Source organism: Procambarus clarkii, chromosome 51 (assembly GCF_040958095.1).
Source record: "Procambarus clarkii isolate CNS0578487 chromosome 51, FALCON_Pclarkii_2.0, whole genome shotgun sequence".
In the NCBI taxonomy this organism is placed as follows: Eukaryota; Metazoa; Arthropoda; class Malacostraca; order Decapoda; family Cambaridae; genus Procambarus; species Procambarus clarkii.
In genome coordinates this window covers 10,560,267-10,575,867 of record NC_091200.1, presented here as the reverse complement: position 1 = coordinate 10,575,867, position 15,601 = coordinate 10,560,267, and the positions used below count along the sequence as shown (strand labels likewise).

General features: G+C 46.5%; 1 protein-coding gene across 1 annotated transcript; it reads left to right on the top strand.

Moving 5' to 3' along the window:
* The first annotated feature begins 394 nt into the window (after positions 1-394).
* LOC138351977 (glutamine-rich protein 2-like) lies at positions 395-14,805 on the top strand. Its single transcript, XM_069304152.1, has 2 exons — positions 395-451; positions 14,104-14,805. The coding sequence occupies exons 1-2, from the start codon at positions 395-397 to the stop codon at positions 14,803-14,805; spliced, it is 759 nt and encodes a 252-aa protein (XP_069160253.1).
* Positions 14,806-15,601: the final 796 nt, after the last annotated feature.

Genomic DNA, 15,601 nt, shown 5'->3' with positions numbered 1-15,601 from the left:
TGAGGTGTTGTGGGAGAGTGTGGCTAGTCATGGTTTATTATATATTACCACCAAGTAATATCACTACATTGTGGCAATTGGGTAATATCATCACACAACTCTATGGTCAGTGTGGGTGTTCTCTCTCTACCACCGCGGGCTTTACTGCACTCGAGCACTGCTCGTGCTCTCTCTTACACACACACACACACACACACACACACACACACACACACACACACACACACACACACACACACACACACACACACACACACACACACACACACACACGCGCGCACACACGCACGCACAATCACAAGCACACAATGAGACTCTATTAACGGGATACTCTTGGTATTCTTAACCTAACCCTAAGCCTTGCAGCTCCTCCTCCTGGTCAAACAGCGGTAACATGGTCAGTCTTCAGCAGCGAGAGGCGATCCCCTTCACGCTCTGGACTTGGGTGTCGGTGTGTGCGGCGTCACCCAACACCTGTAGTGGTGAGCCCTACCTGGCCTCTCTCTCCTCCAGTCACCACCTGTGGAGGCCGGGAGGGTACATAGCGTCCTGTCACTCCGCTACGGTGTGTGTGTGTGTGTGTGTGTGTGTGTGTGTGTGTGTGTGTGTGTGTGTGTGTGTGTGTGTGTGTGTGTGTGTGTCTGTCTCTGTGTCTGTCTGTCTGTGTCTGTGTCTCTGTCTGTGTCTCTGTCTGTGTCTCTGTCTGTGTCTGTCTGTGTCTGTCTGTCTGTGTCTGTCTGTGTCTGTCTGTCTGTCTGTGTCTGTCTGTCTGTCTGTCTGTGTCTGTCTGTCTGTCTGTGTCTGTCTGTCTGTCTGTGTCTGTCTGTCTGTCTGTGTCTGTCTGTCTGTCTGTGTCTGTCTGTCTGTGTCTGTGTGTGTGTGTGTGTGTGTGTACTCACCTAGTTGTGTTTGCGGGGGTTGAGCTCTGGCTCTTTGGTCCCGCCTCTCAACCGTCAATCAACAGGTGTACAGATTCCTGAGCCTATCGGGCTCTGTCATATCTACACTTGAAACTGTGTATGGAGTCAGCCTCCACCACATCACCCCCTAATGCATTCCATTTGTCAACCACTCTGACACTAAAAAAGTTCTTTCTAATATCTCTGTGGCTCATTTGGGCACTCAGTTTCCACCTGTGTCCCCTTGTGCGTGTTCCCCTTGTGTTAAATAGACTGTCTTTATCTACCCTATCAATCCCCTTCAGAATCTTGAATGTGGTGATCATGTCCCCCCTAACTCTTCTGTCTTCCAGTGAAGTGAGGTTTAATTCCCGTAGTCTCTCCTCGTAGCTCATACCTCTCGGCTCGGGTACTAGTCTGGTGGCAAACCTTTGTGTGTGTGTGTGTGTGTGTGTGTGTGTGTGTGTGTGTGTGTGTGTGTGTGTGTGTGTGTGTGTGCGCGCGCGCGTGCGTGCGTGCGTGCGTGCGTGCGTGCACGCACGTATATTCATGTGTACACGCGCGCGCAATAGGTTTACTGGTTGAGTAACAGTGAATTCCTTCAATTCGTGATCATTGTTGTGACTCCATTCTCTGCCACTAATTCGGTATGAGTACTCACTTGTCCTTGCAGGGGGCGAGCCTCTGCTCTTAAGCCCTGCCTTTCGACCATTATTAGTTCAATGCAGTGATCTTTTCACTCGTTTTTCTTATCATATTTACCTTTAAAACTGTATACCGAATTGGCTTCGATAACTTCATGTGATTACTCCTATTGATTGCTCTTTTTCTGAAAGATTTCCAACATCTGTGACTCGTCTGGATTTCAAATTATGTTCTCTCGTTCTACTGTTCCTTAATTTGGGGAACTGTTGATATATTTCCTGTGTCAGTTCCCTTTAGCATCTTGTGCTTGGTTATCGTGTCTGCTCTACTCCTATCCTGCAGTGTAGCGAGGCCCGGTGTCCTCAGTCTTTGTTCGTAGCACAGTCCCTTTAGTTCAGGAACCAGCATTTATTGTGTGTTTGTGTCCACAGGAAGCACCTTGTAGCAGGTGTCTAAATTCCAGATACCTATATTCTGCTAAGTGAACAGGGGCATCTGCCCATTTGTTTCTACCTCAGTGAATGTGTGTAGGACAATGTCGACGAATGTATGTATGTGTGTGTGTGTGTGTGTGTGTGTGTGTGTGTGTGTGTGTGTGTGTGTGTGTGTGTGTGTGTGTGTGTGTGTGAAAGTGTCAGTCATTGTTAGTGTATATTTGTGTTTGTAAGTCGATGTGAATGTAGTTCCCAGTCTGAAATATTACTGATCGACCACTGTGTTAAGGAGCACACAGCCTGCTGGAGAGCCAGCAGGATGACCGTGTCTATAGATGTGATAAATGCTCGCAGGTCTTGGTGAGAATGGTCATCAGACCACACAACCCATTACCCGACACGGCAAGAACGAGGGGCACGGGGGGGGGGGGGGTATAACAGCTACCCAACCCGTCCTCGACTCGAGTCCATTACATCCAGCGGTCGACCCCACAGACGCATTCATAAATTTTTACATGCTGTTCATTCAAAACAGGAATGTTCTCGAAAATAAATTAATATTATATTAGCATATTGTGTATATATAGGCATAGGTTAGGTGTTTAGGTTCTGTTGGCGATTATTTGTATTTGTAGTACGTGGGTGAAGCATTTACAGCGTTGTGATTCGAACAAAATTGGTCAGTGAAGCACTTGTTCTGGAAGTGTTCTCACGTCAACAGTTCAGTCGTGTGTAAACCGTTTTCCATTCATAAACAGGGGGTTTGGTAGGTGCATGGAATCACTTTCGGGTTTTTGTTTGGAGGCCGGGCTGCAGCTACCTTTGCTCGCGAGGTGCACGGAGGGTGATGGGAGTTTCTTAGGAGAGAGGGGAAAGGCGGGGAGTGGAGTGTTAGTAAAGGAGTATGATGACCCAGACCTTTGACCTGTGTTGACCTACAGTAGTCTGCGTGCAGGTGGCGGAGACAAGCAGTAACAGTGTTTTTGTCGGGTCAAGCAAGTTCTCTTGACAGGTCGCCCCCGGTGACCCCAACGCTGCCCCAGCAAGTGTTCCTGCCGCCTCCAGGTACTTACAGGGCCAAACGACGTCCTCTCACCGACCATTATTACAGCGAGTAGTGGGTGGGTGGTGGGTGAATACACAGAGGTGAGTAGTATACTCATGGTCTCTTTAACTCACTAACGGCTTCTGCCGCGGTGCGGCCGAGTGTGTGTGTGTGTGTGTGTGTGTGTGTGTGTGTGTGTGTGTGTGTGTGTGTGTGTGTGTGTGTGTGTGTGTGTGTGTGTGTGTGTACTCACCTATTTGTAGTCATCTATTTGTGCTTGCGGGGATTGAGCTTTGGCTCTTTGGTCCCGCCTCTCAACTGTCAGTCGACTGGTGTACAGGTTCCTGAGCCTACTGGGCTCTATCATATCTACACTTGAAACTGTGTATGGAGTCTGCCTCCACCACATGACTGCCTAATGCATTCCATCCAGTAACTATTGACACTTAAAAAGTTCCTTCTAACGTCCCTGTAGCTCATGTGGGTGCTCAGTTTCCACCGTGTGTGTGTGTGTGTGTGGTTGGAAATGGTAGAATGGTAAACTGGTATTTAAACATTTGTATTATTTTTAGTAATTAAATGGATTGTATGTGTTGGTATGGTAGGCTGGTTCATTGATGTGTAGGTAAAAGTTTGGTGATGATGAATGTGGTTGCTGTGTGGTTAATGGTGGTGACGAGTGTGGTGGAAACCTGTTAATAGTGGGACGTCGAGTTTAGTATCAGTGTAGGGCTAGTACAGTGGTGATGTATAGTCATTGTGGCGAGTGAGGTGACAGTAGATGTGGTGGCCGGGCTGTGGTAGTGAGTGTGGTGGCAGGGGCTGTGGTAGCGAGTGTGGTGGCAGGGGCTGTGGTAGCGAGTGTGGTGGCAGGGGCTGTGGTAGCGAGTGTGGTGGCAGGGGCTGTGGTAGCGAGTGTGGTGGCAGGGGCTGTGGTAGCGAATGTGGTGGCAGGGGCTGTGGTAGCGAGTGTGGTGGCAGGGGCTGTGGTGGCAGGGGCTGTGGTAGCGAATGTGGTGGCAGGGGCTGTGGTAGCGAGTGTGGTGGCAGGGGCTGTGGTAGCGAGTGTGGTGGCAGGGGCTGTGGTAGCGAGTGTGGTGGCAGGGGCTGTGGTAGCGAGTGTGGTGGCAGGGGCTGTGGTAGCGAGTGTGGTGGCAGGGGCTGTGGTAGCGAGTGTGGTGGCAGGGGCTGTGGTAGCGAGTGTGGTGGCAGGGGCTGTGGTAGCGAGTGTGGTGATCGCAGCAAGTGGCAGCGGCACTGTTGTTGTGGTGGTATAGTGGTAGCGTTGTATAGTGGTGGTAACTGTTACGACCCTTGACCTCTGGGTATGGTTCCTTTGTTGCAGTTGTTAAAAAATATATAATAATACGGCCTTGTGTACTAAAAGTGTCTAGGGTAAATAACTCAACTGCCGACTCAACAAAGCAATATACTTAAAGTAAGAGTTACAAAGAACATACAAACATATTAATGGAAATACCGGCAGCCAGAAATATTAATGCACCCGAATACAGTAACACAATCTCATTATATAAGCACTGATCACTATTTTAAAAACTTAAATGTATAGATGGGTATGCACATAATGGTCTAACCAGGATATCAGCTGTTATTAAACAATAAACAGACTTATCTCACAACATGTTCCCGCCAGCCAGCTCCACCCACATGACTGGCGTTGCTGGAGCATGCACAACATGGCGTCTACAAGTTACCAACTAAAACCCACCCGAAACCTCTAGATACTCTATCAGAGAGTAATACTTAAGAACATAATTATAACTAAACTTATATGCCTATAACACTGTTAAGGTGTAAATAAGAAATTAAGTACAATCAATAAAGAGGAATAATTACAGGGGTGAATCAGTGACGCTAACTGGATACACTGTAGCATTACTGGAACATCCCAAGTATGGTCAGCCCCCCATGAGACGCCACGGTCTCCCTCCACAGGAATGAACATGCAATAGCATTAACAAAATATTAAATACAGGCACACTACAGCATGCTACATTTAAATCAAACATATATATACAGGAACATAACTGGATACAATGTTTTATTTAAATAACTGAGGAAGGAAATAATGGACATACATATTTATCATGATAAACGTTAGAATCAAATATATGGATTTGTAACAGTAACAATTGTGGTAATGGTGGGTGTGCTTACCTATAAGTACTTACCAGTCAGTGATCGAGACAGTGAGATCTAGCTCTTTATGCCTCGCTTCTTTATGCCCCGCCTCACCTCTTTATGCCCCGCCTCTTTATGCCCCATGTGTTTAACACCCGCCTTGTTGTACATATTGCGTTATTATTTAACTATTCTGATGTTCGAAACCTTTGCCGAGTTGGGCTTTAAAGTTGTGGCTGGAGGTGGCTTCCACTACTACTTTCAGTTCATTCCTGCTGTTGATCACTCGTACTGGATACCAATATTTCCCTGCATTGCTTCGACCAAATTACGTTTCCATTTTTCCATCTATGTCCTACTTTTTCTCATTTTAAAGAGGCTGACCTTGTCCACCTGTATGTCCCTTAGTATCTTGTGATTATATCTCTTCTCTCTTTTGTTGCTCTCTCCTCTACGGTTGCGAGGTTTAGTCCCTCTAACCTGTGCTCGTGGCTTAAACTCTCTAGTTGTGGCGCTAATCTTGTTGCTAACTTAATCACTTTGTAAGTTTTTGTTTTATGCTTCTCAAGGTGCGGATTTCAGGCGCAGCTGCGCATATCACTATCTAATAAAGGTTGTGAAGATTGCATTGAAACATTTTTTATATAAAATTTTAAACGCAGTTCTAATATTTTATCTTATGCTTGCCATATGCTGTCGATGTTACTCTGTGTGCCTCTCAAGCTGCTGCTTTCCTGTATGGATTAAATAGATTCTAGTGTCCTTGTCTCTCCTATATGCATTATCTTACATTTGTTGCTAGAATTCAATCCTAACCATTTGTCTGCCCAGTCCTGTAGTTTGTCAGGTTCTTGTAATTCTCTGTAGTCTTCGGTTTTTTCATTCCTCATTAGCTTTGCGTCGTCTGCAGACATTGGCATGTAACAGTTCCACCCCGTCCTCAGACGGGTCCTCAGACCAAGTGCCAAACTTTGGGTGTCCCACTTGTAACATTCCTCCAGGTAGACACTTCTCTTACTGTGATGATGTGAGCCTTTGTTTACTCTCCTTCTGGAACTCCCTTAACCAATTCAGTGTCTTCCCAATTATACCAGCCTGCTCTTCATCTTGTGGTGTGGAAGTAGTATAGTAGTGATACTGGTAGTTGTGGTTATGTGGTATATTGGTGGTGTGGGAGCGAGGTATACCACTGGTGTAGTGGCTAGGTGTGGGAGAGGCCGGGTGCCCCGGGTCTGGGTGTCGGCATCCGTCTCGTTACCAACAAGTTTGTTGTTGTTTTAGACTAAGCTACTGGGAACATGTTCCATAGCACGGGCTATGTTGAGCCCGAAGTGCACTTACCTGGCGCGGGAATTCAATTTCGTTTCTTTCTATATTATACACCCATACCCATGCCACAGGAGCGGGGCTGTAACTGGGCTACCAACAACTGCTTCTGTTCCTATATACTGCCAGCTATGTTGGCGTTCCTTCGCTTTACAGTGCCGTTTCATTTTAGTTTTATCTTATCAGGAAATCGTTATTTTGTACAACAGTTGTAAATCAAAATCAAACAAATGAATAAATACTGAGGTGGTGTTCTTATTCCACGTCTGGCAACTCCAATCATCGCTGCCATTGCACGACCCACTTAAACTGTCGTACTCGTCTATCATTTAACCCTCACTCCCCCCCACCCCCTTCCTCATACACTTGTACCTCTTCCCTTCCCTTTTTAAATCACACACTTTCCATGACTTGGAAAAACCAATATAAACCAAGTGAGAGAAGGGTGGGGGGGGGGGCATCAACAGCCCACTGAGGTAAGAATGGGGGGGGGGGGCTGGCACTAACGTGACGTCACTCCCGAGGCACTGGGGTTGTTATGGTGGTGGTCTTACATCCCGACTAACCACACGCATGCTCCCGGGTTAGTTATAGCCCTATACATAGCTCAGGACAACTACAAACTGTGTAAACGCTCAGCTACTGTTTAGGGGGGGGGGTAGGGGGGTGCATACACCCTCTCTGCTTGGGGGTGAATATATCCCTTCTGCTGCTTAGAGAATTTCACTTTGGGTGCTGCGAGAATGTGCAACTGAGCTGAACATTCCACTCCAATTAATATTCCAGACATCCTTGTGCACAGGAATCTTAGCAGATATATGGAAAGAGGCAAACATAATACGAATCTATGAAAATGGTAGTCTAGAGGAACCTCTAAGTTATAAACCTGTATCAATGTTTTTGTTTTTCAGGGGAAATTCCTGTGCGGGCCCTAAGCCTCTGGCTGGCCCACTAAGTGTTGCTTGTTTCTGTTTTACTGATGCGGAGTATGAGCGTTTATGACTCGTATGGTCGTTTCATTAAGATTTTGCCCACGTGTTTAACAAATTCTTCTGCTCTGTTGAATCTAAGTTGAAATCTTAATGGGTTTGTAACTGCACACTTCTTCTCATCTTCTTGACATTTCTTCTCAGGCTTACAGGTTCCGGAAGATATTTTCCATGCACATGGGTATCCAAGCCTGATGCGCTGTAAGTGTACTTCTGTTGTTCTACTGCTCCCTTTCATCAAAATAAGTAGTTTGTAGTTGGTTGAATTCTTGTATCAACCCGCAGATCCTGATGTTGCAACTGCTGTGTTGTGGTCACTGTACTCTACTGCATTGCTCTATTTTTAATTACTTTCTTAATCTGTGATAGTCTCTGTGGTATGTAAATGTCTATATTTCTTCTCTTAGTTGCAAGTTTTGCAGCTTTGTCTGCAATGTCATTTCCTGTTATTCCCACATGACTTGGCATCCAGTTGATAAGTACCCGACGGTCTGTCTAGACGTTTGAGTGTTTGCATTAATGATATTACATTTGTGATCAGATGGATGTTGTCACGTATGTGTTCTTGTTGTAATGTTTTATTAGCAGTTCTCGAATCTGTATGCATGATAACATGTTATCGGTGTTCAGCAAGAGCATGTTCCAAATCCCTTCGAATGGCTAGCATCTCTGTTTGCAGAGTTGAACTCCCGTTTAAGAGCCTCCAACTATTTACAGAGTTTCCTGTCTTAACTGCAGCTCCGGTTTCTTGTCCCTGCTGTTCTACTGATCCCTCTGTGAAGTAAGTGAAGCTGTCAGATGCCAAGTTGGCTTCTATATGCATCTGTGCAATATTGCGTAGCAGATGAGGATGTCTGTTTCTTTTTTCCTTCTAGAGCCATAATCTTAGTCTGCTGGCAGTGATTCCCAAGGGGCTTGCATAACAAAGTCTGCGTGTATTTCGTCGACATCCCTCTCAGTGACTGTATTTGATATATTGAATGTATTGATGGTGTTTATCGCATAGTGGGTCCACCTGTTGCTATTGGAGGCTCTTCTGTCCCGAGTTAGTGCTCCAGTGATTATGTCTAAGTGAACTGATTCTAGGTCTAGTCAATATCTTGGTCCCCATATCAGTAACAAGCGTGGTAGTCAAAACACGACAAAAAATAAGTTAAAGGAAAATGGGTTGAACACCTAGAGAGTAATGACATAATAACGGACAGAGTATGGTTTTCGAACAGGAAGATCCTGTGTAACAAAGTGGTCGAGAACCGGGCCGCGGGGACGCTAAGCCCCGAAATCATCTCAAGATAACCTAAAGACCCTCAAACCCTGCATCTCACTCTACCCCAGCCACCCGACCTCGCCCTACTTTACTCGGTTGACCACCCTAATGCCTGCTGCGAACACTGCAGCACTCGCCATACCCTACTGCTCTGCTGTTTACTGCCCCCCTCCCCCCTCCCCGCTAGCCTAGCACACCCACACTCACTGTCTACACCCATCCCACAGTAGGACATCTGTAAACACCAGTGTCTCAAAGCGTGGTGTCCAGTAGACGTGTGTGATGCTTCCCTTCCCGTTGCTGGCTCCCCCTCCACTCTCACCTCGCCACAATGACCAACAGCAGCAGCACATGACAGAGGGACAGTGGGGGTGAGAGTAGCGTGGATGGCGGAGTAAGAACAGCGGGTTTTATATCACTCGGTGATCAAGGAACAGTAGCAGCATCACTGAAGCAGAAGGTATCGTGGCATCGTCATTAGTGGTTCATTAGCAGGTGGGATAGAACCAGCAGAGTGGCCCAGCAGGAAGGAGGTGAAGTAGGAGTGTAGGCAGGAGAAATAGAAGGTGGCGGGAGCAGCAGGTAGCAAGAGAGGGCGTTGATGTGTCGGGTGGGAACATCCCAACGTGCCCGAGGGAAGAGGGTAGGACGAGACTGAGGCTCCGCTCATCAACCCACACGGCCAATCATGGCGTTACGACGTCTTCCTCGGTGTAATCAAGTGTAAGAAGCGCGTCTGGGCAGGACAGTACGACATTGTGGGCATCAGTTCACTCTATTGAACACTATTTGAAGCTCCTTAGCAATTAGGAGAAGAAAGAGCGGTCCGGCAGCAGTACCACTGACCTTGATATTGCTCCTGTACCTCAACACGCCGCAGCTAGCTCAGGTGATGATCCTGCTCACCTCCAGGCTCACCCATTAACCTCCCCAAAAAGCCTCCTGAGGACCTCCCCCTCACGCCGGAGGTGACGCCATCCCTAGAGTCCGTGATTCCTGGCCTGACGCACGAGGACGCGACTCTGGACTCAGTCGTCTTTCTCGCCGGAGTCACGCTCCCATGTTCCCAGGCGTCCTTACTCTGGGTGAGCTGTGTCAGCTGCCCGTGGAGCACATTAGAGAGCAAAATACCTGCAAGAAAAAAAAATACCTGAAATATTTTTGTGGGGTCAAGTTCACTCTTTGTTTCTTGCTTTCGAACGTTTTTGTTAGAAACTCTACAGTTTGTAAGTTATATCTATACCTATAAGAGAGATAATATATATTAGTTTGTCCACAGTAGGCGACCAGACGCCTCGGGCTAGCCTGAGGAAACTTTGCAGAGTGAATGGTCTGGGTTATGGGCAGTATATAGGTGATCGGGGTCCTTCCCCCCCCCCCCATATGTCCTCCCTTTGCATTAAATGGCAAATTCCACTAATTTCCACCCTCACTAAATAATAACAATTTGATCCCCATTAAGGTTTATCTACAATATTATGTTTTAGCTAGGATGCCAGGTAGTGATGGCAGTACTGGGAAGATGGAATAAGAGGGAGACAGTGAGAAAGGAGAGACTGGGGAGTAGAGGAGGGGGGGGGGACCTGGGCTGAGCCAGGTACCCCTCCTTGTAGATGTTGACCAGACCACACACTAGAAGGTGAAGGGACGACGACGTTTCGGTCCGTCCTGGACCATTCTCCAGTCGATTGTGATGAGGAAGTAGATGCAGGTAATAAATAGGCTAGAGAGAGGTGAGGAGCAAAGTGTAGTAGAGGAGATAGTAGTAGTAGTCCCGTCCTTGTAGTTTGTAGAGACCAATTAGTTCACTAATTGGTCTCAGACTGGCGCTCCCAATATGGGTTACATATGGGGAGCTTCAGGTCGTCATGGGAATAGAGAAGCCTCGGCGCCTAGGTAATACCAGATTATGAATTGATACTTGAACTATCAGTCAAATACAATAAACTCGCTGTCTGAGTAACTGAAAATTGAGATTATCTTAATTTCTACAATAACACTCTTATATACAGCAGCATTGAACAATAACTCGTTCACTACACCCGATGTTATTTAGAAGCAAGGATCCTGACTCACATGGTCAGGATCCTGGTAAGACTGGTTATCTGCCAACCCTGGATGCCAAGTCCATCTTATTCAATTATCCCTATACACAGTAATCAGTTTAAATTCACTTAGTTACTTAGCGGAGCCGGTTGTTAATTAGAACCGGTTGTTGTACATTCATATCTGAATCACACTTTTTTCTTCATGATTCTCGTTAGATAAATACAACCGGTTTATTGACTTGGTATTATAAATCAAGAGGAAGACTTGTGACTTTACTACGTTATATTAAAACAGTGGAACAAGGGAAGTATATAATAAGACAAATTCATTTAATCGGAGATAGAAATAAATAGCAATCTTGAGGTTATCTTGAGATGATTTCGGGGCTTTAGTGTCCCCGCGGCCCGGACCTCGACCAGGCCTCTACCCCCAGGAAGCAGCCCGTGACAGCTGACTAACACCCAGGTACCTATTTACTGCTAGGTAACAGGGGCATAGGGTGAAAGAAACTTGGCCCATTTGTTTCTGCCTCGTGCGGGAATCGAACCCGCGCCGCAGAATTAAGAGTACTGCGCGCTATCCACCAGGCTACGAGGCCCCTCAAGGAGAATATTTTTCTATCACAAGTTGGGGTTTTAATTTAGAAACACATTAATACTTTACAAGATAATCTATTACTAAATTCTGTCAGAATAAGGCAATTAAGACGCAATGAACTTGAAGAAGGGACGAAGGATAGACACACACTTGTTTACAAGGTTATCTGCCTAATCTTAAACATTTACTGCCACACTTGACACACCTCATGCCCACACTTGGGGACAACATAGTAGAGCGTTTCTTACATGTCGGCGCTCAGTCCCCGACCGTCCAAGTGGTTGAACACTATTCCTTTCCTTCGTCCTATCCTAAATCCTTATTCCCAATATCCTTTGCAAGTGATGTATAGTTATATTGGCTTAGTACCTTTTGATAATTACCTGACCTTCTACAGACCATAGTAGCTCTAAGGCTCAGCCAAGACTAATTGTCTCCTCTCAGGACTTCTTTCAACTAAGAAAATAGGGCCCATCTTCGCCTAGAGAAAGCCGATTGCAGCATTTCAAAACTAAAGCACAAATTACCAAATATATCTGAAACAATCTTAGGCCTGCAGATGCTAAGCTGAAAAGTGCTCCTTTCTCCCTCCTAATCCTTCATGTTCCCGGACCTCCCCAGAAGACATGATCTGACATAACGGTTACATTTGAGAAAGAAACTATAAACCAGCCTAGACCTTTCTTCGTCTGGTCTTTATTACTGGCTGTACACGAGCGGTCACATGTATCTGTGTTTTACCAAATGTCACACACACTTCTTTAACAACTGTTTCTTTTTACAAAATCACTTTAATAATTAGCTGGTGTTGTTACACCTCTGATGAACCAAGGAACGTGGCTTGTTCATCTGCTCTCCCATAGTCCGCTTGATGAAGGGCTCACCCGGCCCCCGTGGGTCACCCGGCCCCCGTGGGTCACCCGGCTCCGTGGGTCACCCGGCCCCGTGGGTCACTTGACAACATGGCCCCGCGATGGTGTCTAAGGTTGTCACCTTGACTAGTGGGGTCACTCCTTGGCTGGTAATCGCCCGGCACCTCCCGTGCCTCTGCACACTTTTCAAGGGAAGCGACGTCCGTACAATAGTTTGCTGACCACAACTGAACTTCTTACTCTAACTGAAGAATAACATTCAATTCCTTATTCCTATTTTCTAATTTTGATTCTAGTACCCTTTTGCCTTCCAAATATTTTTCTGGTATTCAGATTTGACAATTTCAACATTGTTTCTCTGTGACTCAGTCTTCCAAAATTAATCTGGGAATCCAGCTTTTGGCAGCAAAACTAGCGTTTGCCTATATTTCGACCATTTAAAAATTTAACCCGCAAGACCAGCAGTGTTAATCGGATGAGGCTACGGAGTGGCGTCTTGGGTGTCCCTTGGCTTCCACTTGGCCCCACCCGCCCCCTCCCACCTTCCTTGGCGCACCCTCGGCCCTCTCTGTCGCCCTGCAACCCATCCTCCGAATTGACAGTACGTTTTAATACTAAGTGTAAATAAGTACAATTCCTGACTCTCATACATAGTACATAATTGCACTTATGGGGCTGTTATATTTAGCTCCCCGTTTTTGGAGGCCGGGCTGAGTGCCTTCAACCCCTCCTGCCCTGACTACCCCCCACCTCGGCGTGCCTTCGTGAACCCACTCTCCCATCTCCCAAGGTGTATAGTTCGGGGGTGGAGAAGTGGATGCTATATGATGCTTGGTTATAATAATAGCAGCGTGCAGTGAAAGGTCGTGTGGGTGTTTTAAACGTTCCTGGCGTGTAGTCAGACGTCGTGCGGCGGCGCTACAAGTGTCGGCGAAGCAGGTTTGACAGTAAATGTGTCTGTATTCGTCGTCGTCCAGAACGTCACCGCGGAGCGTGGTGTATGTCGTCACTTTCCCACATGGTGTTGCTGATATGCACGGTCTGGCCATATAGGCAGCAACATGCCAGCACCAACAGGTTCGTGAGCAGCTGAGAGGAACACAGCTGGATCAGTGCGTCAGCTGAGACCCATTTGGGCACCTGAGAAGAACAGTAATGTTGACGATTATAAAGTGGTGTGACTGGTAATTCAAATGTGCGGTAATTACCTTGTGATCTGAAGTAAGTTTCCTTGTTGCTTTACCCTGGCACGTCTTCACGTCTCCGCTCAATTGTGTATTTGGCTCAGTGTTCACTAATTGGTCTCAGACTGGCGCTCCCAATATGGGTTACATATGAGCTTACGTTATATATATATATATATATATATATATATATATATATATATATATATATATATATATATATATATATATATATATATATATATATATATATATATATATATATATATATATATATATATATATTATATTTTCGTAGCAGTCTTTCTTTTAAACATATGTTGTTGAATATGACCGAAAAGGCAAGATTAATAATTCTAACACAATTTTCTCAATATTTCTTATGTTTTTCTTCACTGTCGGTGGTAATGGAAATATCAGTTCTCCTAAGTTCATTTTTATTAATGGTCTGTCGCCTTGAGTCAAGTTAATTAACTCTTTTTCTCACTAGGTGAGTGCATATTATCTAGTAACTTAAGACTATGGACAGGAATCCCAAGTTAGTGGTGAGCACTCCATTATAACCCTAGTTTCGAGGTTGTAATGTGTTATGTACTTCTTAGCACTTGGGCCCCAGCTTGATGCAGTTTTTTTTAATTATTACTTATTTAGCAGCTGGGTGATGTGCTGCCCCCTGTTAAGCAGCTGGGTGATGTGCTGCCCCCTGTTAAGCAGCTGGGTGATGTGCTGCCCCCTGTTAAGCAGCTGGGTGATGTGCTGCCCCCTGTTAAGCAGCTGGGTGATGTGCTGCCCCCTGTTAAGCAGCTGGGTGATGTGCTGCCCCCTGTTAAGCAGCTGGGTGATGTGCTGCCCCCTGTTAAGCAGCTGGGTGATGTGCTGCCCCCTGTTAAGCAGCTGGGTGATGTGCTGCCCCCTGTTAAGCAGCTGGGTGATGTGCTGCCCCCTGTTAAGCAGCTGGGTGATGTGCTGCCCCCTGTTAAGCAGCTGGGTGATGTGCTGCCCCCTGTTAAGCAGCTGGGTGATGTGCTGCCCCCTGTTAAGCAGCTGGGTGATGTGCTGCCCCCTGTTAAGCAGCTGGGTGATGTGCTGCCCCCTGTTAAGCAGCTGGGTGATGTGCTGCCCCCTGTTAAGCAGCTGGGTGATGTGCTGCCCCCTGTTAAGCAGCTGGGTGATGTGCTGCCCCCTGTTAAGCAGCTGGGTGATGTGCTGCCCCCTGTTAAGCAGCTGGGTGATGTGCTGCCCCCTGTTAAGCAGCTGGGTGATGTGCTGCCCCCTGTTAAGCAGCTGGGTGATGTGCTGCCCCCTGTTAAGCAGCTGGGTGATGTGCTGCCCCCTGTTAAGCAGCTAGTTTCCTGACGCATTTTGGCTGCATTGTTTACATATGTTGTGAAGGGGAGAGTTTCATCAGTTGCCACTCCTATTATGGTAGTTGATGGGTTGTATGTCCGTATTTTTGTGTATTTAGTCTTGGGTCAGGAGGTATATATGGTCCTCTGTGACACCCACCAGGTAGGCCTATCTGTGGCAACAATAACTTCCTAACTTCGTTTGCAAGTTAAAATAATTTGAAGGCTTCATTGATGTTGGGAACAATCAAACCAAACCAAAAGCAATAATAATAATTACACAAAGAAATCACAAATAACGAGATTCATATCGGTATCAGAGTGGTACTAGGTCAGGGTGGTACAGTGGTAGAGGTTGTGGGTGCCAATTCGTTGGTCGCGGGTTCAAGTCACCTATGAGATCCACTTGATTTTTTCATTAATAACAACAACAATATGAAGAATATTTGTCATTTAGAAAGGTGGTCTGTTTTGCATCACCGTGTTCTTGGTGTTGTGCCCGTGGCGGGGTGCAGGTAGTGACGCCAGCTCTCAGCTGTCAAGGCTGATAGTGATCGGAATTGATAATGATACGACGTGAAATCAATCACCTTCAATAATAATGAGATTAGTGGTTGTTGGGCAGTCGTTGGGTCCCTTATAGAACGTGGGCTCTTTTACCGTAGTGGTGGGTGAGTGCCGGCACCCTGGCGGTGGTGGGTGAGTGCCGGCACCCTGGCGGTGGTGGGTGAGTGCCGGCACCCTGGCGGTGGTGGGTGAGTGCCGGCACCCTGGCGGTGGTGGGTGAGTGCCGGCACCCTGGCGGT